This window comes from Haliotis asinina, chromosome 6 (genome assembly GCF_037392515.1).
Source record: "Haliotis asinina isolate JCU_RB_2024 chromosome 6, JCU_Hal_asi_v2, whole genome shotgun sequence".
Lineage (NCBI taxonomy): Eukaryota > Metazoa > Mollusca > Gastropoda > Lepetellida > Haliotidae > Haliotis > Haliotis asinina.
The window spans coordinates 55,011,071-55,037,544 of record NC_090285.1 but is presented as its reverse complement, the minus strand read 5'-3'; the positions used below and the strand labels follow the sequence as shown (position 1 = coordinate 55,037,544).

The following is a 26,474-nucleotide window of genomic DNA, read 5'->3' as shown; positions in this document are numbered from 1 at the left end:
CAGACAGATCTGTTCAGCAGAATGTTATTGTTTATTATAGACGTGTGCTTTAGCTCAGTGTTGTAGTCTTTTCTTAGATGTGTAAAACCTTCAAGCATGTGCAAGATTTCACAACGACAACCACCTCCCTCAGTCAGAACATGGAGACATTAATTCAGCTGTGAAAAAAACCCAGCAACACTGATAAATGTGCAAAGAAAATTTCCAGTGGAAAAAATACACTCTTTTTCCTTTTACATTCATCCCTACAAAAATTCTTTTATGACAAAATTTACCCAAACTTTTCAAGAAAGTAGCCCTATTTATACTTCAGCCATCTGTATTTCTTCTTTTTCCTTAATGAAAATCAACTTTATTTTCATGAAGAATTAAAGAGCAAGTGGTGTCCTCTGTCAACACTTCCCTGTATTGGAGTATGGTCTCCTTACACCATTGTTCAGACAAAGGCAATGTTGGAAGGCAAAAAACTCTGATGCAGGGTGTAGAGCCTTATATAACCTACCCATAGCTGTTTAGTGTCTATAACATTAGTCTGCTTCCTGCACGTTATGAGGTATGTTTGTTATTCTAGTACGACAAGCTGGCAAAGCTTGTCAGGGACTTTGATCCATTCCGCAATTTGTGGATCACTGTGTCCGACTGGCAACGATGGAATGACAGCTGGAACAACGACCCTCTCACCTCTATCAATGCTGAAGATGTGGAGAAAAATGTGAACGAGGCTTACAAAACCATGCACAAGTCGGTGAAGATCTTCCAAGATATTCCAGGTACACATAAGCTGTATATGTCACGACTAATTTCAGTTTTTCTCCATTGCCAATTACATTCAAAACCTTGTTATCTACAATTTTGTATTTCAGGATATATTTATTCTAATGTGTTTTTTTGGGGGTAAAGGAATTATTTCTGTATAATTTTTCTGTATGTAGGGATTATGAAAATAGTCTTTAGGTCAGTATGCTGCATGAAAGAAAACTAGTTATGTATGTAGTAAAAAAATTGGTTTATTTCTGCATTAGACAAACAGGATTTATACTTTGATGGCTTTATGATAGTATTTTTAGTTTGAAATGAAATTTTGTTTTGTTTGTATGCTGTATAATCACATTAAACAACAATTTTACCACATGGCTGCTCAGATGAGGATCCTGACAGCAGCAGTGACAGTGATGAACCCAGTCGACTGTCATCTGTCATATTCACTCTGTCACCACATTGCAAGTTAAACATTATCAGTGGCTGTGATGTCGTGATTCACGCCCATCTGCTGCCACCAAGGCACGTGTGTGGCTGTCCAGCAACACGGCAACAAGAACACAACCCCTGTGACATGCACACCCCACAACAACACAGCTGATTCCTGTAGGATGTCCGCAAACATCATCTACACCTGCCCTTGTGGAACTGCACATAATCTGGTATTAGAGGATGATATCCCAACTTGATTAACCAGTTTATTACATCTCCATGCTGTTAGGCAAATAATGGACCCAGTTGCAACCAAAGCTGATTAACATATTGCTAAAAATAACCATCCAATGACCTTACTCTCTTCCTTCATGATTGGACCAAAGCAATGACACCAGAGCACAATTTGCCTTGCTGCTTACAAATACAGATGCGAGTGAGCTTTAGCATAAGGACTTTCCTGAAGGCTAATTCCTAAAGGGTTGGGAGACATATTGTTTTTGTTTGAGTTTATGGATATGACAAATCATGTTTAGAACCAAAACTGTGGGATGCTAATGATTTCAAGGAAAAATGGTGCCATGTCTTCTGAAACAAAGCTTTGAAGGTGATTAGATCCACTTTTTCTATCATTAGAGAGTTGAGATGTATTACACTGTACAATCAAGGGTGATGATATCTGTGGTCAGGATGTCTGCTGGTTTTGTGTACACTGACTTACTACCACTAGTATTTATTTCAGACAATATATTAAGTTTCTATAGTGAGCTCAAATTAGTTCCAACAAGGAAGCTAACTCTCAACGAAAGTAACATATTGTTAAATATGATCTCATCCAGGTTTCAAACCCTCACTCTTTTGAGTCAGGTACCTAATTGCCAGCACATAAAGTCAGCAATCTATCCCACTCAGCCACCTTAAATGAAAATCTGACAGCTGGTACAGCTTGTTTAGCTTGACCTGATCAAATGAATACTAATGCGTTACACGACCATGTCTCAACTGGTTTGGTCTATTATTGTGAAGGGGTGCACCTTTGTCAGCTGATTGTCAGTGTGTCCGAGCTGCTGAGACAAGGTCATTCTCTGCTCCCCTATTTGATGAAGTTTCCTCAACCGTCCATTTGTGCCAGGGTCATGCGTATGTAGAGTAGCTCAGGTCAAGCTGACCAGGCTGTAATCCAGGTCGCGTCTTTTGTGCATCCCTCTGATACACATGAAGTATGTATTTTTTCTCAATACAAATCAGCAGACATCCTTTACTAAATATCGAGTGAAACTATGAAAGATCGCAATTTAACACATACTGAAACTGTAGCATACCTCCATCCTGTAAGGCATGAATATCTGGCTTGTTATTGTTGGGTATCATCACTGGTGTTTATCATGATCACATGATGTAGATCACATAAACTGGAAAGTCCCTCAACTTTCACAGTTACTATGTTCTGTTGTGAGCTGCTTCATTTCCACAATAAAATCAGCCATGGATGTTGTTTTTTCCTGACAAGTAAAGAGCAACTATTGCCAGAATTTTCCTGATCCCTATTCTTGTTTCAAATATAGTTTCATATTTGCTTTGAAGCCCTTCTAGACCCTTGATAATTGTCGATTCCTCTTCTGTCTCCACACTTTTCCATATAATGGTTTACAGAAATTTTCTATCTCACTTGGCATTTAGTTGTAGGGTTTTACAGATTTCTTTTTGTTTGAGGGAAGCTTCCAGTCTCCATTCAGTACTTGTTGCCAGTCATCATAGATATTGTGCATTTGATTAATTAGTGTTCGCAATTTAACTATTTTACTGTTGCAATTTCTTCTATTTGTGGAACCCACCAGATGCAACCATCAGGCAAACTGAAAATGAAACCATTTACTTGAAGATAGTGGTGATTGCCTCCAGTCAATCTATGAACCAAAATATGAGAAAAGTGTTGCCAAGCTATTGTGTAAAATCCACCAAGGGTCACCTTGCTATGGCTTTCTCCAGGCTAAACATTGTAGTATGGGAGATAGTTAAGGAAGAATGCTTTGTAGAACTGTCCTGCAACTCAGTTGTCTCCCTGTCCCCTATGGCACCCCTCCCTCCATCAACCACCCCGGCCTGTCCTCCATCAACCACCCTGCTTACTGTGTGTGGGTGTAAATGTGAGATCATGGTCATTTTGTCAGTAGGTCATTGATATCAATGTCATTTATTTATTCAATGATGCCATTTCTCAATTATCTTACAACATTTTTGTCATGTTGTAATGTTTTGAGAACGATGATGACCTTCACCTAGATTAGTGTCAAGCCATGACCTTCACCTTGACATTATTATAAGCATCCTGGTGCTCAAGCTGTTCTAAATGATCTTCAGCTCATATTTATGCTCACATGTGAATCACAGAAAAAGGTTACAGTGTAAATGGATCATGTCTGCAGATTAAAATGACCATGATATTACATTGTATGTTGTAAATCATTCATTGAATTTGTTGACATGAGATAAAATTTAGTGTTGATACTTTGAAATTTTGAACAGTGAAGAAGTTTCCCTATGTAAGGGGTGAGTGGTTGCCAACACAAAATCTGTGTTTTCACTTAGAGAATTAGTATACTGAATGATCTAGTGTCAACTAACTGTGACATTGGAGGTAGAGGGTAGATTGCATATAGATATGTACCCTGTTTAGCAGGGCTTGCAGGAGATGGGTTTCGTTGATTGGAATGTGGTTCAGAGAGATGACATTAGTTTAGAAATCATGTTGTGTCTTGGAACATTTTTAGAGATACTGATATGCTGGTAATTTGCATTTTGGACTAATACTGTCTTGTCCAGCATGTGTTTGTGTGTAGTTTGTTTGTCTCAAGACATCTCCAGTGTTTGGGCTTCCCAGCAATTTGGGGGTGCACCAACCACAGACTAACCTGACTTAGCTGAAAGGGTCTGTAGGTTGCATTCAAGATTCAGACTGATTACAAATTTTGTTCTGTTTGCCTTTGGGTGTCACCAAAGTGGAAACATTTTGTGACCAATGTTAGCACTGTGATATAACTGAAATACTGTTCATGCACAGATATGTTGTTTCACTAACAGGATCTGCAGGCAGTGAGTTCAAATCCCAGACTCATCCTTGGTGTAGTGGCACCATATCCTTGGATCTTACCAAACTTTGATGATACTCCTTGGTACTCTGTTGATATACATGTCAAGTCGCCCAATATATATATATGTATATATGTACATAATCCTTCTTTCCCATTTGACAGGTATTCTGATACAGTGAATCTTGTTTAGGTTAAATAAACATTTGGGGTACAAAATATTAGCAATATCCCTATGAAAAATTGAGTAGTTTATTTATCCAAACGTATGAACATTACTCTAGCACTGAGGACTGTCGTTATTCTTTTGCCCAGTGCCCATACAAGTTGTTCACAGGCAGACCAGTATGTGTCTGCAGTATATGGCTATATACCAGACATTGCAGTGTATGTGTATGTTTACTGGGCTCTGTGTGTCTGCTTGTTTGTTGTTTTATTGTGCTACGTGTTGTCTACAATCGGTGATACCTATTTCACACATTGTAAAAATATTTATAAAAGTTTTAGGGTTTAGGAATTCTTGTTCTCTAATATATGTCCATACTAAAATGCTTTGATTAACAGTTTTGTATGATTGACAGTTTCTTTGCAAATTATTCATAAATAAAGTACAATTTGAATTTAACAATAGCAGGATATAGCATTGTAAAAGATGTAGAAATTCATGGTAGGAAATATATGGGAACTGTTTATTTCATTTTAACTTACATCAATGTATTGATTTTTTTTTACATATACTATTTCACATTTTTCTAAAGAATGTAATCATTATCTCATTTCCACCTCTGAGCTTCTTGATCCTGTGTCACTCTTGTTATATTGTCGTCTCAGATTTTTCATCTTTCAACTATAAAGATTTTCATAAAGGAACTTGGTGTCAGGTGTCTTGTACATGCTTGCCATGTGGTAAGGCATGTGCTCCACCAGGAACTAGAGTACTGACCTGTGGCTATCTCTGCAGGTGTCCAACAGGTGGCCTCTGAGATTAAGAGCAGTATTGAAGAGTTCCGACCCTTCATCCCACTCATTCAAGGTCTGCGTAACCCTGGAATGAGGAACAGACATTGGGAGCAGGTACTTCTACAGCAATACAGTCTTAACAACAGTTGTCTTCATTATAACTATGAAAATATTCAGAGTTGCTTCCCTTGTGTCAGAATGTCATGATCATGAGTTTGACCTCCGGATTTGTCCTAATAATAATTCTTTGTGCCACTTGTGTGATGGGTTTTCCCGAAGTTGCACAAGTCTGCTAGTGATATTACTTTGAAACTATTCCTCTTTTCTGAAGCCTTTATTCAGTTTACAATCTTGCCATTATTATTTCAGTTGTCTTCCGACCTCGGTTTCCCAATCCGACCCAAGGCCAACCTGACCTTCAAGAAGTGCCTGGAAATGAACCTACAAGACCACATTCAGGTCATTGCCAAGGTTGCAGAGGTCGCAGGCAAGGAGTACTCCATTGAACAGGTGTGTCTGCTTTTCCCTAAGACAGATTAGGGAAGATGTCTGGTTATAGCATATGCTCATTGTCAGAAGGGTCTGAAAGCCCACATGGTCACAATGTGAAGCCTATTTCTGCTGTTTTTTTTGTGATTTTGCATGAATAATGCTGAAATGCATGTAATACAAGCATGTTTTTGCTTTTTAAATACTGATGAGTGTCCATTTAATACTTTGTTTGAATTTCCTTGTTCCTTGTTTAATTCTTTGAACATGGAGCGTTTAGCAGAGTTTTGAGATATTCATTATATATACTGACATGTTGCTTCTAGGCTCTGGACAAGATGGAAAAAGAATGGGAGCCTGTCATGTTTGAGATCATTCAGTACAAGGAGACAGGTACCTTCATCCTAAAGAGTTCGGAAGAAACCTCCCAGCTCCTTGATGACCACATTGTGATGACACAGAGCATGTCCTTCTCACCTTACAAGAAACCCTTCGAGGACCGTATCAACAGCTGGGAGAACAAGCTCCGGACCACACAGGTACAGCTGCAGCTGTGTCACATCTCGTATCTCAGCTTCCAAATTTAGACATCATTTTGAGTTTTAATAATTAATGGATTTGATGATGGTGGTACTAGGGAAAATCCTGATGGAAACTTGTATGTACATGTGTATTACAGAAGTGAAGGAGCTCTCTTTGGTAATTGTTACAAACACATCCAATGTCTACCTCCCTCATGCTCCCTTGAATTATTTTGTTGATGGGAATCCTCCTTACATGAACAAAGATTAGTTATCTGAACTCCTTCTGTTTCCTTATTGTCAGGTATATTGTCTGGGAATTTTGTGACTGCATCCATGTTTTCAACAATATTTAGTGAAGTTATATATCCTTTACTTCCACCCTTTACCAACTATTATTATTCAAGATATATTCAAGCTGTATCATTAGTCGGTTGCATTGTGGAATGATCCATACAAGATTTGTACTGTGGTTGCCATTCACTTAATACTAACTCCAATGTTGCTGGCTCCAGGATGTGCTTGATGAATGGCTCCAGTGCCAGCGAGCATGGCTGTATCTGGAGCCCATCTTCAGCTCTGAAGACATCAATCGACAGCTGCCTGTAGAGAGCAAGAGGTACCAGACTATGGAGAGGATGTGGAGGAAGATCATGAAGAATGCCAAGGAGAACCCACAGGTGAGAGGCCTCTTAATGGAGTGTTTGCTCAATGATCATTGCATCTAAATTTTGAGTTGTCATCACATGTACATGGCGTAAGGTATCATTTTGAACTATGGACTGCTTTGAGCATACACGAGTGTATGGAATCTAGTGGGATGCAAAACTTCATTATTATAATTAATATTATTAATTTACACATTCTCCAAGTTACTAAATTATTCTTTGTAGAAGCTAGCTCTTTCTACCGTGCTTCTATGCTCTTCTATCATGACAATTGTTTGTTACCAGGTGATCTCTCTGTGCCCTGACAACCGTCTCCTTGACAACCTGCGTGAGTCCAACAAACTGCTTGAGCAGGTTCAGAAAGGACTCAGTGAGTATCTGGAGACCAAGCGAAATGCCTTCCCACGATTCTACTTCCTGTCTGATGATGAACTGTTGGAGATTCTGTCACAGACCAAGGACCCAACTGCTGTACAGCCTCATCTTCGCAAGTGCTTTGAGAACATCGCCAGGGTAGGTGACTTGTTGATGTATTCATGATAATGATAATAATTCACTTATATAGCGCCTAGTATCCATCTGAACTAGTTGCTCACTGGACGCTCTAATCAGAATCTGATTATCATTACCCCGGATAACCCAAGCTGCCTCTTAGGCGCTAGAAGGTTATACAGGACTCTATCTGACTGGGTACCCATTTTCTGCTGGGTGAACAGAGGCAAATTTGAACAAACTCACTTGCCTAATGTGAGACCACATGTTTCCCATGTGCTTTGTTGTGGGACAGGACCGAAGTCCTAGAAACTCTCAGGAGTCAAACTGCCAAACATGGCCACCCATCCAAGGACTGTCCGAGCTCGACGGTGCTTAACTTCAACTGATGGTGACCTGAGCACTATGCACAGGACCACTCGCCACCTCCACTCATTAACCAACTGATACTTGCAGGGTCTATTTGTCACTCACAGCAAGTCTGTCAATCTCCAGATTTAATGATGATATATCAATGAATTATAAAAATTTAGGATAACCATACCAGAAAGAAATTAGGCCAAGCCCATGAACAGACTGATTCCTGATTGCCTTATAAGAGAATGTCACTGATTTCCGATTGGTTCGTAATAAGATGGGTTGGCCAGTAAACAATGTCACTGATTTCTGGTAATGCAATGGATTTGCCACCAAACAATATGAATGTCACTGTTTTTGTACTGGCACCCCTTAGCTGAATCCAGCTTATACATTTCTGGCTTTTTCTTTCACTTCAATAATGCAGATGAGGTATTAGGTATGATTTAATGTCTCCATTTGCTACAACAGCTGAAGTTTGAGGACGATCTGAAGATCACACGGATGTACTCTGGTGAGGGAGAGGATGTGGGATTCCGAGAAAGCATGTATCCCACTGGAAATGTGGAGGACTGGATGTCAGAGATAGAAAGAGTGATGAAGGAGAGTCTCAGGCTGATCATCAAGGATTCATTACAGCACTACAAAGAGGTGAGCAGGCAGGAAAATAGCCATAATTATGCCACTATTTAAAACTCCTCAAATTTTAAGCCAGACACCCAGACTGGTAACTTTGAAATAACTGGCAATGCACTAAGTTTGGGTACACTGAAAGTACACATGTTGGGGGTACTTTAACATAATTATCATGATCCCTTAAACACCTCAAACTGATGACAAGAGAACCTGTCTGATATTGTGAAATATTTACCAGACAACTGATCAGCTTAGTTTTGAAATTTGAACATTCAGACTGAAAATAGACTGTTTCGGATGGTCGGGCAGGTGGGTATTTTAAACGCTGCATATGCCTTGAAACAGCTAAACACTTTTTCTAATGAGTAATGATGATCTGTGAGATGCATGTATACAGAACTGATGTGATCCCTGTGTTACAGGTTCCTCGAACGGATTGGGTTCTGCAGTGGCCAGGTCAGGTCGTCATCGCAGGCTGTCAGACATATTGGAGTTCGGAGGTGACAGACTCCCTGGAGAAGAACTACCTCAAGGATCTGTTCCAGACTCTGCTGAAGCAACTTGATGACCTCAGGAACCTGGTGAGAACTGACCTCCCCAAGATCGGCAGGATGACCCTCTCTGCCCTGATTGTCATTGAGGTCCATGCCCGAGACGTGGTGGCCAAGATGGTGGAGGCCAATGTCAGCAATGCCAATGACTTTGAATGGATCAGTCAGCTCAGGTTGGTACATGATGGGACATGACAAAAACTTTGATTAAGCCAGCTGTTGCAGTCTTTACAGTCAGTGCTAAATGAGTCAGGTTGTCCAAGGGGATTGCTGGGGGCCCATTTGTCCTAGGTGCAGGAGGAGTTTTGGGGTAGCCTAGTGGTTAAAGTGGCTACTCGTCCTGCCAATGGCTCAGGTTTGAGTGAGTGAGTGAGTGAGTTTAGTTTTACGCCGCACTCAGCAATAATCCAGCTATATAGCAGCGGTCTGTAAATAATTGAGTCTGGACCAGAGACAATCCAGTGATCAACAGCATGAGCATCGATCTGCACAATTGGGTACCCATGACGTGTCAAACAAGTCATCATGCCTAACCACTCAATCCCATTTGTCACCTCTTAAGACAAGCATAGACACCTTTTACGGCAAGCATGGGTTGCTGAAGACATATTCTACGCTTGATTTTCACGGGTCCCCACACAACTAATACTGATAGTCCATGTGTAGTGACATCATTTTCAGGATGAGATTAGTTAACATATTGATTATTGACTACACTTTTGTTTTTGTAGTACTGAAAGAACTTTACTAGACTACGCTTAAAAAAGCTGACAGATGGCAAAGATTGCTCACAGATAGATGGTTGCCATCCTACTTTCATTTATTCAGCAACAATGTAAATTATGTGTAACACTGTGATGTGCTAGAAGTAAGAAGAATGATGTGCTAGAAATAACAAGATTGAATGTTTCAGATACTACTGGCTGGAGGATGAGAACTTGTACGCTCGGGCTGTCAACGCTCAGTTCCCCTATGGGTATGAATACCTGGGAAACACCAGCCGACTCGTCATCACACCACTCACCGACAGGTACGTCTGCACATCCACCTGGGGAAGTCTGGGTTAGAACTGGTTCTTAGTACACAATGCATATACTGTGAGGTGATTAAAAGAAGCGGCCAGGCTGTTTGATTTGAATGGATTGTTGGATATATCAGTAGTCTCAGACCACCAGTATTGGTTTGAAAACAACATCTTCACACACCTTGCTTCTGTTGCAACACAGATGTTCTACTGTCGTTTAATTTGACTAGATGCTTACAGTGAATATTTTTCAGTTTATATCAAATAATTATCATAGCACAGATTTTAACCGATGATGTTTGTTACACTCTGTGAGTGAGTGAGTGAGTAATTTCAATTTAACGCTGCACTCAGCAGTATTCCAGCTGTATGGTGGCAGTCTGTAAACAATCAAGTCTGGACCAGACAGTCCAGTGGTCAACAGCATTACCATTGGTCTACACAAATGGGTTACAATGTCATGTGTCAACCAAGTCAGCGAGCATGCCCTCCTGATAATGTTAGTCACGCCTTATCATAAGCATGTGATACTGAAGATGAATTCTAACCCTGATGTCAATGGGTATGTTACACTCTGTGTGCAGAACTATTGGACAGTCAGGGACTTCACTGAGTGTCTGTCAGCTTTGCAGGAAGCAGAGATGTAGCCAGTAGATTAGTTTTTGTGCTCATCTCAAAAATGATAAATCAGTCTGAATTCCACATGATACAATATGTGAAGAGTGATCTGCTGCAGATGCTACCTGACCTTAACTGGGGCTCTTCATCTCAAGTTTGGTGGTGCTCCAGCAGGCCCGGCTGGGACAGGCAAGACAGAGACAACCAAGGTAAGCACACTCACCTCTGTAAGTTCATCTTTTGGAAACTCAAGGCTACAGTAACTCTTGCTTGTCTCTATGTACGAGTCTTGAACAGAACAGATCTCATTGACGCATGCTTATCTCTTTCTTTGAGTCTTTTGGAGAATGGGACTCAGGTATCTTTTATTCACGATGAGTAAGATAGTGGGTTGTTGTGTAATCTCGCATTATGGGTTTTGAGCATTACTTGCTCAGTTAACAAAATGGGCTCCCTGCCAGATCCTGATTGTCTGCAAGAGCCTATGATATTGCTGACACATTCAACATTTCCAGATACATTGCATCTATACTGACTGAAAAAATAAGGGATCACATGAAAAGACAATTGTTCCTTTATATTTTTCCAGTTTTCTTCCAGTTTTCTTCACAAACTGTGCATAGCTTGTGAAAAAAAAATGGGAAGAAAATAGGGAACACTTGTGCTCATGTGATCCCTTATTTTTTCCCCTCAGTCTATAACTCTTTCTGGAACTGTTTCCTGCAAAATAGATCTATAATGTTTAACCCTGTCTGTAGGATCTGGCCAAGGCTATGGCTATCCAGTGTGTTGTCTTCAACTGCTCTGACCAGCTTGACTTCATGGCCATGGGCAAGTTCTTCAAAGGTCTGGCCAGGTATGTTGTACAGAGTGTATATTGCTTTGAATTTGTTTTCACTTGTTTCTTATGTGTTGAAGATGTGTTTAAAAGAATGTATGAGATATGTAAAGTCCCTTTCTTCCTAATAATGACTTGCAATTGATTGAATATTACCAGTATGCAAACTATCTTTCCCCATTCTTTTTTCAGTTGTCATAGCTTTTCAATGGAACGTCGTAGTCAAGCTTATTTGACTTTACACTATTTGTTAGATGAGGACACCTTAAATTCTGCTGTAGTCAGAATCTTTTGTACTTAATGACATGTGATAGTATTAATGAAAACTGAACACCATCACTGCTGATAGCAGACGGCAATCGGTTCACGGCTGGGGTGTGTGTGACCCAACAGGCTGTGAATGTTTTTAGGGTCCATTGTGTCATGTTAATGTAGTGAATTGGGCATGATGTGCCTGTTTGATGTTCCAGTGCTGGAGCGTGGGCTTGTTTTGATGAGTTTAACCGTATCGACATTGAGGTGTTGTCAGTGGTTGCTATGCAAATCACAACAATCCAGAAAGCCCAACAACAGCGGGTGAGAAGACATCAGACATCTCACCCTGTCTTTCTTCTGCGTGTCACTTTACTAAACCCTCAGCAGTTGCCTCCCTTTGCTGCTTGAGCATTTGTCACTTGCTCACAATATATTGTTGTGTGTATATATTGTCTTTCTGCTGTGTGGTTGACACAACTCCCAACTGTCATCAAGTGTTTGCTTTGTCTATCATCTTTATACTCAATTTTGTGATGATATATATTATCCTGCATTTGGGCTTCATATTCAGCCTAAGTAGCATCTAACTCGTGGAAGTAATTAGTCCTGTTGTCATGTTGAACTGTTGAACACATGAACCAACTACCAAGGACATTAGGTTCTAGGTGTCTGAGCTGAAAATGGATGCCAGATTAAGATGCAGTCCACCTTTAAAAATTCTTTGTTTGGAAACATTATAAACATTGCAAGATACAGGTCGTCTAATTTTCAAATTATAGGTAAATTGTAGACTGATTCTGGTACATGATATGTTTTGTTCATGACTAGAACTATGGATTAGCCTAGCGATGAAAACATTCACTCAACACGCTGAAGACAGGGGTCCGATTCCCCACATGTGTACAATGGGTGAAGCCCGTGCCATGATATTCCTGAAGTATTGCTAAAAGCGTTGTAAACCTAAGCTCACTCACTCATCCCCAACAGAAAGATGTTGCCAGGAATAAGATGCTACTTGGGCTGATTGAGAAGTCTTTGTGCTAACTGTTGTAACTCCAATGCCTCTATATGGACTTGCAACAATCTTAGTGCTAACATCTCTTTGTTCCAGTGGACCGAGTTCCCAATATCTAGTCCTTCAGGCACAAACAAGCTATTGTCTTACATTGTGAACAGCATGTTGATCAACCAAAGTTGGACTTTTCTTTTCATTTTGACCTAGGGATATCATCTACAAGAATTAAAGGAACAGTGGAAAATACAAGGTCCATAAGAACTAAATTGCATATTTCCTGAATCCATAAATACTTGATTTCTCTAGGTAAAGGACACATTAGGTAATTCTATGTTACACTGACTCCATTGCTAGGGTTTTGACTGTCTAGTCCATGTGTGAAATGGATTCAGTTCTGATGTCTTTCGTGAATTCACTCACAAGGTTTGTAAAGCTGAAATTTTGTGTGTAAGATGCAAAAGAATTTGGTCAAGTTGCTGACAGTTTTCTGTTGAGATGGGTTTGCTAAGTTAGTGAAACAATCACTACCAGCAGAAACACAAACACATTTTGCTGTATTAGTGTAAAATATTATACTTGACATTAACACCATTGTACCTCACCTGCACTATATCAAATGACAAAAACTCTCAACTTACTTGAATATGGCCTCATATTCACATCATTCTTTTGATAAGTGATAGAAATATCCCCTCCTTATTGAAAACAAAATTCTTCAGGGTTTATCAGAAGAATTTTTCTAAACAATATCCATGAACCAAGAAAGACCAAATTCTGAACAAATTATGTCCAATGTTTTGGTGTTTAACTGCTGATTCTGGGTTCTGACATGTACCTAGGAGTGTTAGCATGGTTCTTGCTTGTATAAACTGAACCCTGAATCATGGATGCCATGAGGTACCTTATAACCCATTTATTCACATCTCTAATTCTCAAGCTGCTTACATGGAACAGAAAATGCAAACTGTCTGAATGCATTTTACGAAACCAAAACAAATTGTGAGCTGGTATATTATCTTGTCAAGTTCTGATACAAGAGGCTGCATATGTGGTACCCGTCAGAACCCTGTAAGGCAGCTTGTTTGTGTCTGGTTGTCTGTGTGCTCTCCCTAACCCTGTGTGCCTCTCTCTCCCTCTCACTCAGCTCAGGGGCATGGGCCTGCTTTGATGAGTTTAACCGTATCGATATAGAAGTGTTGTCAGTGGTAGCTATGCAGATTATGACAATCACACAAGCACAGCTTCAGAAGGTAATGTATATACCAGTAATCACACCCTACAGTTTGGTAAACATAAATACTGTCTAGATGATGTCATCAAACAGCTTTTGTATCCATTAAAATGTTCTGTTTGTGTCCTTTAGCACCTTTGCTTGACTGATGTTTCCTCAAATATCACCCGTTGCTTGTGTATATCTGTTAACATTCTCATTGTCAATTTCTCATTATCAATTATTTTCAGTTTTGTACCTCTCATCGATATGTATGATCTTTTTAATGTCAGATTTGTATTGTTTCATTTGTCTTATTTCCATCCGACATTTCATTTTGGGTTCTACAGATCGGCTTCGTAAATTTTGGGCAAACACAATGAACATGCTCTGACTTGTAGAAATTCTCTCTTTTTTTTAATTAAATATCTGTATTTTTCAGTGATTGGTAAGCCTTTAATATTTGTATTTGACTATTTTACTCAAGTCAGTGTATCACTTTTCATAGTTTGCTTTTTGCATCCTGCACAAGAAAAACTCTCCAAACAGCAATTGAATCACTTTGAGATTTATTCAATATCAGTTCAGGTAAAATATATTCAAGATATGATAGCAAATGATTGTAAAAGAGAGTCAGATTGTAGGTAAGGTTGTGTTTGTTGCAATCCTGTTCTGACCTCCATGTGTTTCTCCCAGTTGGACAGGTTCATCTTTGAAGGTGTCGAGCTGGCGCTGAAGGCGTCCTGTGCTGTCTTCATCACCATGAACCCTGGCTATGCTGGCAGGACAGAGCTGCCTGACAATCTCAAGGTAAAGAGGAACGAGTTTTGTAGATGACTTCTGTACTGCAATAGGTGCAACATTTCATGTAGATGCTAACACTATTATCAAGCAAGTGATAATAGTTTGCCAATTGATCATGGGTAGCCTTACATCATGCATCATAACCTTACACATAACGTGTTATATGGTGTTGCGGATAATCGATCCAGTGAACAGGGTGTCATGGTTTTGATAAATATCTAAATGACAGCACTTTGAAGCAACTACTTTTGATAAGGTCTATCCATCAATATTGTATCCCTTGCTTGATGTACTATTTCCTATATTCCCAGTACCTTTCCATGGTGTATTTCTTAAAACTAGTGTGACTGTTGATGATTGGGTACCACACCACAAGTGAGACAGTTCACTCTAGCATTGTATTGAAGGTCACACAGTCAAATAATCATGAATAAAATGTCACATACTTTGCCATGTGATGACAAATGCAGATTGTATTGTGTTTAATGTCGAAACATTTACTCATTTGGGGCGATTGCTCTAGTATATAACTCAGAGGTATTGGAGTAAATATTTATAGTGGGCAGAAACATTTCTACAGGAATATTGACACATCTGTTTAATTCCACGCATAGCAGAAATTCTGCAGTTCAGCAGTAACCTGTATTCTATCACTCCTATTCAGGCTCTGTTCCGGCCAGTGGCTATGATGGTGCCGGACTATGCCCTCATTGCCGAGATCTCTCTCTTCTCCTTTGGGTTCTCGGATGCCAGGAACCTGTCCAAGAAGATTGTCACCACATTCAAACTGTCATCTGAGCAGCTCAGCTCTCAGGTACACATACCACCCCAGGACATGCAGCGTTGCCATGTTGTCTTTGAGACGAAGACACCCCACTGCATCATTCTAACCTTCTGCTCTCTAAAACCTCACCATTAGCAACCATTACTGGTCCCTAATCAGACAGAATTTGATGTATACCCGGTAGTTGATGAAAATCGCCCTGATGTCAAAGTACAATATAAGCCAAAATCCCAGTCAGATATCAAGACAGGTAACTTCAAAATGTCACCCGTCCAAAATGGATTTAACCAGACCAGACACCAAGATGTCAGAAACTTAGCCTTTCTCTATCATGTGCGTGTGTGCGTGCATGGTAACCCATTTTGTTCTGGTGAGATAAGGGTGTCACCAATTTCGTAGATTAGAATATGAAAAAATTTGCTTAAATATTGGGAAGGGGGTGGGTGTCATTGATTTTGTACATGACTTGCAGAGGTGTCACTCACTTCGTACACAAATTTTAGGGAGGGTTGTTTGGGCGGTCTATTCACATTGTACATGCGTCCCCATAAAAATCACCATCACCCCTGCCCAGCCATAAATTAAGAACAGTCCCCAAGTGGGTTTTACTGAAGTGATGAATGTCCCAAAACTCTGTTAATTTTAATAATATTGAATTTATATAACGCCTGGCTTCCAGCGTATCAACTGCTCAACAGTGCTGAAATACTGTTCTGTTAAGTGATTATCCTTTTCTTCAAGTGTTACATTTTACTTCTTCTTGTTTATATTCCTAGGATCACTACGACTTTGGTATGCGTGCTGTGAAGAGTGTCATCTCAGCCGCAGGAAACCTGAAGCGACAACACCCAGACATGGACGAGGTGAGTAATGGTAGCCTGTACAACAGTCATTTCAACTTTCGAGTCATGAAGACCTGGGATAGAGGTCTTCAGCAAGCCATGAGAGGTAGCCATGCCTGTTGGAAACGGTAGCCTGTTGGACCATTGCCTGATGGAGCTACTGGGATAGTTTGGTCCAGCTCACACACTTGGCTCATGCATGTCATCATATCCATGTAGATTGATGCTTGTTTCCAATCACTGTACTATTTGTTTGTTTCTGAATGACAAGAGACTAAATTCCCCAGGATCATTATGGCCATATCCTAAGAACCAGGATCCTTATTCTCAAAACATTTGTAGTCCTAAGAATTCTTAACTTTGATAGTATCCTACGTATTTAGAATTGTCATTAGAAGTTTGTAGGGCTACAGACGTCTCAAGAATAGCTATCCGGTTATCTTTCTGTGATGATTTTCCTAGTGACATGCCATGTTTATTTCAGGAATTGATTGCTTTACGCGCCATCAGGGACGTCAATGTACCCAAGTTCCTGATAGACGATCTCAAACTCTTCTCCGGTATCGTGTCTGATCTTTTCCCGAACATCAAGTAAGTCTCAACAATTTTGCTGTTAGCAGTGGGACAGTTTTTATCAGTAGCTGTAATATTTTGTTACCTATACTGTTAAGACTGAGAATCAAGAACTGTGTCGTATTCAGTTTTTAAATAAATTTTGAAATGTTTATGCTTTTTTAAGAAATGTGAAAATTTCTTTCCCCATTATTTCCCTAAAGAAACGTAATCTCTATTACGCTGTATGAGTAAGTATAAGATGGTATTTGTCAATATGCATGATGATTGCAACACAAGATCCAGTGTTAGCTCACTGTCGCATGTTTACATGTTGAATGTATTAATCAGAGCAAGGTGGTAATAGTTTATAAGCATGATGACTACATCACAAGGTCCAATATTAGCTGAATGTCACATTTTGAATGTATGAATAAGTACAAGGTGATAATGATTGATATGCACGATGAATTCATCACAAGGCCCAATATTAGCTGAATGTCACATTTTGAATGTATGAATAAGTACAAGGTGATAATGGTTGATAAGCATGATTAATGCATCACAATTCCCAATATTAGCTCACCATCACATGTTCACACGTCACATTATGCATGTATGAATAAATATAAGGTGGGATTTGTTTGTAAGCATCATAGGCTAAGTATTAAATGCCCAAATTTTGAACAAATGTCACAGTTTGGTAGAGATAAAGTTTGGTAGAGTCACAGCAGAAAATGATGAGAATCATGTATGGAAACTGGTTTATTAAATGAGCAGAGGAATGTTAATGTTGAAACATCTTAATGGTGTTAGATATATCTCTGTAAGAAGCACATTTCAGTCAACACAACATGTCTGTGAAGTAACATCTCCATAATTCTACATCTATTTAATACAACAATTAATGTTAGTTCCAGGAGATTATTTATTTATCTTGCTCTGTAAAATGCCATCTTTTTACAAAAACACACACTGGTATAGGTTTTCATTGTTCAAGATTTACTACTAGTCCCTGGAGATATTTACGAAAGAGAACTAGACAGTGTTGTGTGAGATGTGTCTGACTGAGTGCTATTTTATGCTACAGGGATGAGTCTATAGACTATGGTGCTCTGGATACATCACTTAGGAAGAGCTGCAACAAACTCTCCATCAAGGATGTCGATGGTTAGTACCTATACTTCCTTAAAATACAAAGGCTTGTCTTTTCAGTACTGGTGAAACCATCCATAAATTTAGTAGCTTTATCTGATAAGTCAGTACATGAGGTCACCTAGCAGAATTACTGTCTTGCTCAATACATTAGTATCTTTCTAGTGAAATCTTGGACAAAATGATGTTCCTGATTTGCCTGGTAAGGGTTGCCAGCAGTGGTACCAAGCGTGGCTACATCGCAACTTGTTAAGATTACCATTGTTAACATGGGCAATAGAAAGGCTGAAAAGTATTATTTTAAATGGATCAGTTTGCTCATATTTTGCATTTGGTTGATTAATTGCAAATCTACATCATTATGTCAGTCCATATTTACTTCTGAGTCAGTATTTGCTAAATTTCCAAGGGCCTGTGATAGCCCAGTGGCTACAGCATTAGCTCATCACGCCAAAACCTGGGTTCAATTCCTCACATGGGTGCTATGTGTGAAGCCCATTTCTTGTGTCCCCATCCATGGTAAATGTGGCCTAAAACAGAACTCATTCATTCACTAACAAAACTTTCCACTGTTTGACAATGCTATCTTGTCCTGCAGGCTTCATCAAGAAGTGTATTCAGCTGTACGAGACCACGGTGGTGCGCCATGGTCTGATGTTGGTGGGGCCGACAGCCTCAGGCAAGACAAAGGTACTGGCAGGCAAACAATCCCTATCTCCTAGAACTCCAGCATGCCAAGATGTCACAAATAAGTCATAATCAATTAGTTTGTCAAGTTGTCTAATGAAGATGTTAGGTTTTATTCTAAATGAACAATTTCATTTATTTGATCTACATTTTTCAAAAGTCTCACAGTAAACAGTATAAAGACCTGCAGAATCTGTCCAAACCAACTCTACGTCATTCACTTATTGAGGTATATGAGCATGAGTTCAATTTCACTATGCATACAAGGATAACAGAAATGTAATTACATGTATAGGTAATAATTATCATTGACAAGCTATCTTTATATCAGAAAGACCTTTTACAGGCTGGGAATGAACACTTATTGTTTTTTATTCCCTGTTGCCAAATTATTTCATTTGATCAATGTATAATATGGTGAATCTCTTTGTACGTTACAGTGCTATGAGACTCTCCAGAAGGCGATGACGTCACTGAAAGGGGAGATGTCGCCAGCAGGGGTGGAGTTTGAGCATGTCCACACCTATATCCTCAACCCCAAGTCCATCACCATGGGGCAGCTGTATGGAGAGTTTGACATCCTCACTCATGAATGGTGGGTTGCCGGGCCGTGTTTGTTGTCAGTATTACGTTATTGGCAGATGAAAGTTTGGCACATAGAATATTATACTCAGGGTAATCAATAATGGAATACCTGAAAGCACAAGTGGACTAGACAATCAGGGGAGGTAATTACCTTGTTATATCCCAATGAGTAGTAGCAGTTATGTCCCCTGATGAACTGTCTTGAACAACATATTTCCAGACAATTATTACTTAGAATGTCTAGACAGTTATCGCTCAGAACGTCCTCTAAGATGGTTATTGTTGTTTCATAGGCATTTCTGAATAGTGCAGATAGCATCTCAGTCTGGATCCTTGTGCTAATGCTGGCTGAATTTGATTCATTTGTGTTTGTGTTTTTAGGACTGATGGCATCCTGTCCTCGCTCATCCGAAACAGTGCAGCAGCCACTGATACGGACCTCCGCTGGTTTCTGTTCGACGGACCTGTAGATGCAGTGTGGATCGAAAACATGAACACTGTGCTGGATGACAACAAGAAGCTGTGCCTCAGCAGTGGAGAGATCATCAAACTGTCAGATGTAGGCTATGTGATGGACCAGTTTGGGTACTTCTCCATACACAGGGTGCTCTGAACACCCGGGTTAGATTCCCCACATGGGTACAATGTGTGAAGCCCATTTCTGGTATCCCCCGCCTTGCAGGAATATTACTTAAAGCGGCATAAAACCAAACTCACTCAATCTCATTGTGTTTTCACTGAGAGATTCTCAGGCAGATAGATATTGTTATCATTATGATTGATTGTGTTAGGAATGATATCAGGAGGTTTTCAAAACGATGAATTCTGAACATTTGTCTATAATGTTCATGGGTGTGACTTGTGGCTGAATGTCTATTGGCACTGTACTTATTACTCATATGTACTACCATGTTGTTCAAACTGCATTGTGTTGTGCAGGGCATGACAATGATGTTCGAGGTGGCTGACCTCGCTGTTGCCTCCCCTGCTACTGTCAGCCGTTGCGGTATGGTGTACCTGGAACCCAGCTACATTGGACTCAGCCCCTTCGTGGAGTGCTGGCTGAAGAAACTTCCTGACAATATCTATGACCACAAGGACCATCTCCAGCAGCTCTTTGATGCCTTCATGGAGGTACGACCATCACAATACAACAGTGTCTTTAAACATGTGCTTTATAGAACAGTACCAAAGAGGACTTTAGACTGAGTTCAAGCAATCATTCGTTCATTGTTTGTTTATTTATGTTTCTTTCTTTCTTTCTTTTTCGTAAGGCTCTGAGGAGGAAGAGTTTGTAATGGTATTTCTGTGATGTTTCAGCCTGCTCTGAAGTTTGTGAGAAGCAATGTTAAGGAAATAGTTCCAACTGTTGATGGCAACCTGGTCTTCAGTCTCCTCAAGCTCATCGAGTGTTTCTTTACTCCCTTCATTCCTAAAGAGGTAACACATTGTTCCGTACTTCATGCATGGCTGTGAGAGTTGTAGGGGTAGCAAAGTTATCACAGGAATAATGTACTATATTGCCTGTCAATTCTTATGTTATGTTCAATTTATTCTCTGCTACCCAGCACTTGACCCGAAATAATTGATTATAACAAACACAAACTGGATCCTCTCTTGTATATTTGAACTAAAATGTTTGTTGTTGAATGGACAGGCAGTCTTTCGTTGACAGTTTGTGGCTAAAGAGGAGGAGTTCCAGATAAATGTGTCTTCTAGATTTGTTGCACAGAGTGAAAACCCTAAAGCACAATAAACTAACATGTGCATGTCAGCCTGGATCACTTACCTACATGCATGTGTGTATAGATGTGGTGATGTATTTCTAGATGTTATGTTAATTGTTTATGAAAACTTTCATGGTTATTTTTTTCTAAAGCACAATTTGAAATCACTGAGTATGTGGGCACTGTTCAAAATTAAATTTGGCTGAATTCCTATTCTGGCTTACTCACATAGTATATACTATTGAAAGTGGACGTAGAAATAGAGAGTGTTACATTTAGAAAGTATTTCTTTCTGTGTGGTTGTGAGTGCTTACAGCATGTTTTTTTATGCATTTGTCAATCTGTCATTATGATTAATGCTGGTATTGTGTGACAACATCTTTATTCACAAAGTTTGAATGGAGGGGCATTTGGATTGTTGTGAAAGCTTGACTGCCCGTGCTCCTCCCTCATCCCCCACTACCCATGCACCCTGTTTCCTGATACTTTCTGTTTGTCAGATGACCCCTATTGTATTGTATACCCACATTATTTCTTGTGAGCCAACCCCTATAACCGTGTACTACTACTTGCTCCTTGTGAGATGACCCCTAGAGCCCGATTCCACCACCCACCTTGCTTCTTGTGAAAAGACTCCTAGTGCCCCAGTTGCCACCTCTTTTCTTGTGTAAAGACTCCTCCCTATGACCCAGCATCATTGACTTGTTTCTTGTGAGATGACCTCTTGTGCCCAAAATTCTCACCTTGTTTCTTGTGAGATTACCGCCTAACCCAGCATCCCCAACATACTTCTTGTGAGGGAAGCCCTAGTGCCTGGATTCCACCTTGTTTCTTGTGAGACGACCCCTAAAACATTGCATCCCCACTTTGATTCTTGTAAAATGATCCCACTTATATCCTGTGTGACATCCTGTGAAGGTTAAGACATACCATGCAAACTATCCCTCTTTTATTGTAAGACAACCCCCCCCAAGCTACCCTCCCCTGATTGTTTTGAGACAAACCCCATCATGCTGAATGCTTTTGTCTACAGGCTAGCCAGAGAAAAGTGGTAAGAGACTGATGTCAAGTCTAGTCTCAGGAACTTGATCCTACTCTCTCTCACTCCATTATTACTTGTACCCTATCATTGCTTGCAGTGCTTCATATATCACAACCCCATATATATAAATCGGGGTAATCTTACATCAAGGTATTTTTGGTTACAATTAGCATATCAGTTTCTAATATTGTTTTGTTCTTAATTTGAGGAATAATATTAAACTTGCTGTCTGAAGAACAGCGCCTTGTTCTATGTTCATGGACTAGTTGTCTCTTGGTGGTTAAAGTATGACATGATAAGGTGATAATGGTAGGTTTCAATATGTATTTATAAAGGTATATTGTGCTGCTAGAGATGGTAGTGATAATAGACATTCAACAGATCTCCTGAGGAATATTTCTTCATCAAGATCTGAAAGATAGACTCCAACAGTAGCCCTGCTTCCTAACCATAACTATAGTATTAGTACCTGGCTCATTTAGTACTGGAAAAAAACAACTTGCAGGAATTGGTGGAATTGGTTAAATATTAACAAGAACAGAAAAATAACTGAAACACCAGTGAGGAAATGGCCATATAGTATCAATCTCTCCTTTAGAAATTATTGAACAGCATGACATAGTTCAGTTTCATCTCTGTGCTTCTTGATGCCGAACCAACCATATTTGAAATACAGACAATAAAATAAGAGAAGAATGTTTATTTGGTGTGGACTGTTTGATTGATCTAACTGTTTACTTTCTGGTGTATGTTGAAGACAATTCATGTTGTACTGATTACAGTTGCATCTTGCAGTACTAACTGTAGCCAGTTGGATGTTTCATGTCTTATTTCTCCATCCATTCATCCTTCCTTCTTTCTATCCCTACTACTCTGTCACCTCTAGACTGCAATACCCTCTGAGGAGGAGGATGTAATCTTTGTGAGTACCTGAGTTGATGGACAGGACCATGCTCCTGTGTTTCATGTTATACCATGTTGCATCAAGTTATTCAGTGTTATTCCATGTTATTTCCAAGTTCTATTGTCTGCATTTTAGCTTTTTGCTGAGCAAGTCACTGTTTTGAATCAAAAGACTAATTTCTATTTATTTTGTTACAAATATTGGAACTATACCTTAAAAATTGTTTTGTTTTTTTGTTTTCAGAAATTATGCTTGAAAATTTCTTTCAGTTCAGTTAATTATGCTACTTTTGTTTCTTTTCATGCTTCACATTCTTAGTTTTCTGTTAAATCTAATAAGTTTACTTCATTCATGAGAAAAATTCATAATATGAACATGGTACCAGTGTTTTTCATTGATATTATTGTACGGTCCATAATAATGCTGGAATATTACCCAAAGCGCTTGAATCTAAACAATTTATCCACTTGAAGACAGGGCAGAAACTAACCCAGAAATGTTATGAAAAGTATATGAAGAATTTTAAACTCACTCACTCACTCATATCACTGAACTGTTGAGGTTGATGTCCCAACTATGAGGACTATGAGTGGTGGCAGTCTCTTTGTTGTGTATTCAGGGGCTTTGAAGCAGCTTTTTGCATATCTTATTCTAATCTTGAATATATATTTCCTTGTGATTAGATATTGTCTGACCCTCTGCTTGTATGACACATAAGGCTGTATGTTAAAGTTGTCATCAGTGTTACTGTTATCAAGTTATCATTAGTGTTATTATGTCCAAGTTGTCATCAGTGTTACTGTCATCAAGTCATCAGTGTTACTGTTATCAAGTTAGCATTAGTGTTACTATGCCCAAGTTGTCATCAGTATTACAGTTGTTATGACACATAAGGCTGTATGTTAAAGTTGTCATCAGTGTTACTGTTATCAAGTTATCATTAGTGTTATTATGTCCAAGTTGTCATCAGTGTTACTGTCATCAAGTTGCCATCAGTGTTACTGTTATCAAGTTATCATTAGTGTTATTATGTCCAAGTTGTCATCATTGTTACTGTTATCAAGTCATCAGTGTTACTGTTATCAAGTTAGCATTAGTGTTACTATGCCCAAGTTGTCATCAGTATTACAGTTGTTAAGTTACAGTGTTATTATGTCCAAGTTGTCATCATTGTTACTGTTATCAAGTCATCAGTGTTACTGTTATCAAGTTAGCATTAGTGTTACTATGCCCAAGTTGTCATCAGTATTACAGTTCTTAAGTTACCATCAGTGTTACTTTGTTCAATTCTCATTACTGTTACTATGTTCAAGTTGTCATCAGTGTTACTGTTATCATAACATAATTGTGTAATTGTTATCACGTCATCAGTATCAGTGTTACTCAGTTTAAATTCTCTTAAGGTTTACAGATGTTACTGTGTTCAAGCTGTCATCAATGGTACTATCTTCAGGTTGTCATCAGTGTTACTATGTTCAAATTGTTACCAATGTTACTGTTATAAAGGTGTCATCAGTGGTACTATCTTCAAGTTGTCATCAGTGGTACTATGTTCAAGTTGTCATCAGTGTTACTATGTTCAAGTTGTTACCAATGTTACTGTTATAAAGGTGTCATCAGTGGTACTATCTTCAAGTTGTCATCAGCATTAATGTTGTCAAGTTTGCATAAGATTTACAATGGGCATCAATGTTACCGTTATCAAGTTGTAATTGGTGTTACTTTATTTGAAGCTGTCATCAGTGTTACTTTGCAGAAACTGTTATCTGTGAAAATAAATTCAAGCTGTCATCTGTGCTACCTATGTTTAGGGAGAGAATCCCATCTCAGAAGAGTCCCTGGCAAGGGTGAAGGAGCTGATTGAACCCTGGTTTATCTTCTCCCTTGTATGGAGCATTGGCGGTACTGGGGACAATGACAGTCACAAGAAGTTCTCTGACTGGCTCAGAAACAAGATGAAAGAAGAGAATGTAAGTTTTTTAAACATATGGTGTTTTGTACTGTTTCTCTTAGTTACATAGCCTCAGAATTTGATTCAATGCTCTTGAAAGGTTGACAGGACAGCATGTACATCTTCATCATGTGAACAACAGCGTAGAAAGTGAGTTATGAGGTTGAGTTACCTTCTCTTGGCTGTGGGTTCCCAGGGGGTCCTACAGTTCATGCTGGGGTGATCGAATATGCCAAAAATAAGTTTTTCGTTTTGTAAATATTTTACTTAAAATATCGTTGCAACTGTCATTTGAAGTTTGGATGGACAGTCGCATAAAAATGCTTATAAGTACCCCAAGAAGGACTCCCTTCAAAGAATCATCAGTGTCTGCAGGTTGGTTCAAGTATCAAGTCATCCCTCATCTCAGATTTAGTTAGACACTAATCAATATTTTCAAACAAGCAGGTATAAAGTTTATGTTTTATAAGAAGATCTTTTTGTATTGTGTAATGAGTAGGTTTCAGTACGAGGTTTATGTAATATTATAGTGATTTGTTGGCCTTACATGCATGTGTTGTCATTGCCTTGTTTGAAGATGACCATGCTGTTCCCGGAAGAAGGACTAGTATACGACTACTGCCTTGATGATGGCGGCATCAGCAGCACCGGTGGCGAAGACCTGGATGATGAGGACACAGTTGAGAAGAAGGTAAGTGTCTGTTACCACCACTTACTGAACAGACCTTGGAATTTTCTACATGTGAACATGTATTCGGCTTTATCTTCTTTTCAGGAGTTTTTCTTATATGAAATCTCAAATGACAATGTCTGTGGGGTATTTTGGATGGCAGTCCTACTCTGTTATCATTAGGTGACTACAGATTGATTCTTTTGTATTTTCAGGTTCAGTGGCTGAACTGGATGCATGGCATGCCATCATTTTCAATCAACCCAGAGACTCGCTACTCTGACATCATCGTCCCCACCATTGACACCATCCGCAATGCTTACATCATAGAGTTGCTGCTCCTTAACAAGAAAACAGTAAGTCAAGACCCTCTTATCCCGTATCCCATTGTCCATTGACATTTTTCTGATGTCTAATACCATAACCTCCAGTCCATGACTTCCAAAGTTACCATATTCTTAAAACTAGTTCCATGTTCTTGAAACCATTAATTCCTAAGTTACCACATACTCCAGACAACCAGTTCCACTCATAACACTATTATGTTTCTGTTGCAGGTGTTGAGTATTGGCCCAACTGGTACCGGCAAGACCTTGACTATCGCAGACAAGCTGACACGCAACCTGCCAAAGGAGTACATTCCAGAGTTCATTGTATTCTCTGCCAAAACAAGTGCCAACCAGACCCAGGATCTCATTGATGGCAAACTAGACAAGAGGTGGGTGGAGAATGTCTATGTCTATGTATGATAGCGTACGTATATTTGGATCATTTGAATCTTCAGGACATATTGGACAGGCATGTCCTTCAGTGTCTGAAGCTTCAGGTCATTGCAGAAAGGGATCACTGTCAGTGAC

General features: G+C 39.4%; 1 protein-coding gene across 1 annotated transcript in view; it reads left to right on the top strand.

Annotated features, from left to right (window-relative positions):
- LOC137286460 (dynein axonemal heavy chain 1-like) overlaps positions 1 to 26,474 on the top strand; it is a 91,977-nt gene that overhangs the window by 20,237 nt on the left and 45,266 nt on the right. Inside the window, exons 19-45 of the mRNA XM_067818344.1 lie at positions 572 to 770; positions 5,242 to 5,354; positions 5,610 to 5,750; positions 6,056 to 6,268; positions 6,766 to 6,930; positions 7,204 to 7,431; positions 8,239 to 8,418; positions 8,826 to 9,127; positions 9,868 to 9,984; positions 10,715 to 10,805; positions 11,355 to 11,452; positions 11,905 to 12,010; positions 14,611 to 14,724; positions 15,383 to 15,532; positions 16,279 to 16,365; positions 16,829 to 16,935; positions 17,987 to 18,066; positions 18,650 to 18,741; positions 19,179 to 19,333; positions 19,705 to 19,882; positions 20,263 to 20,457; positions 20,644 to 20,763; positions 22,084 to 22,101; positions 24,808 to 24,966; positions 25,525 to 25,638; positions 25,833 to 25,973; positions 26,175 to 26,335. Of these exons, the coding sequence (XP_067674445.1) occupies positions 572 to 770; positions 5,242 to 5,354; positions 5,610 to 5,750; positions 6,056 to 6,268; positions 6,766 to 6,930; positions 7,204 to 7,431; positions 8,239 to 8,418; positions 8,826 to 9,127; positions 9,868 to 9,984; positions 10,715 to 10,805; positions 11,355 to 11,452; positions 11,905 to 12,010; positions 14,611 to 14,724; positions 15,383 to 15,532; positions 16,279 to 16,365; positions 16,829 to 16,935; positions 17,987 to 18,066; positions 18,650 to 18,741; positions 19,179 to 19,333; positions 19,705 to 19,882; positions 20,263 to 20,457; positions 20,644 to 20,763; positions 22,084 to 22,101; positions 24,808 to 24,966; positions 25,525 to 25,638; positions 25,833 to 25,973; positions 26,175 to 26,335 (3,824 nt within the window). The remainder of the gene's footprint in view (positions 1 to 571; positions 771 to 5,241; positions 5,355 to 5,609; positions 5,751 to 6,055; positions 6,269 to 6,765; positions 6,931 to 7,203; positions 7,432 to 8,238; positions 8,419 to 8,825; positions 9,128 to 9,867; positions 9,985 to 10,714; positions 10,806 to 11,354; positions 11,453 to 11,904; positions 12,011 to 14,610; positions 14,725 to 15,382; positions 15,533 to 16,278; positions 16,366 to 16,828; positions 16,936 to 17,986; positions 18,067 to 18,649; positions 18,742 to 19,178; positions 19,334 to 19,704; positions 19,883 to 20,262; positions 20,458 to 20,643; positions 20,764 to 22,083; positions 22,102 to 24,807; positions 24,967 to 25,524; positions 25,639 to 25,832; positions 25,974 to 26,174; positions 26,336 to 26,474) is intronic.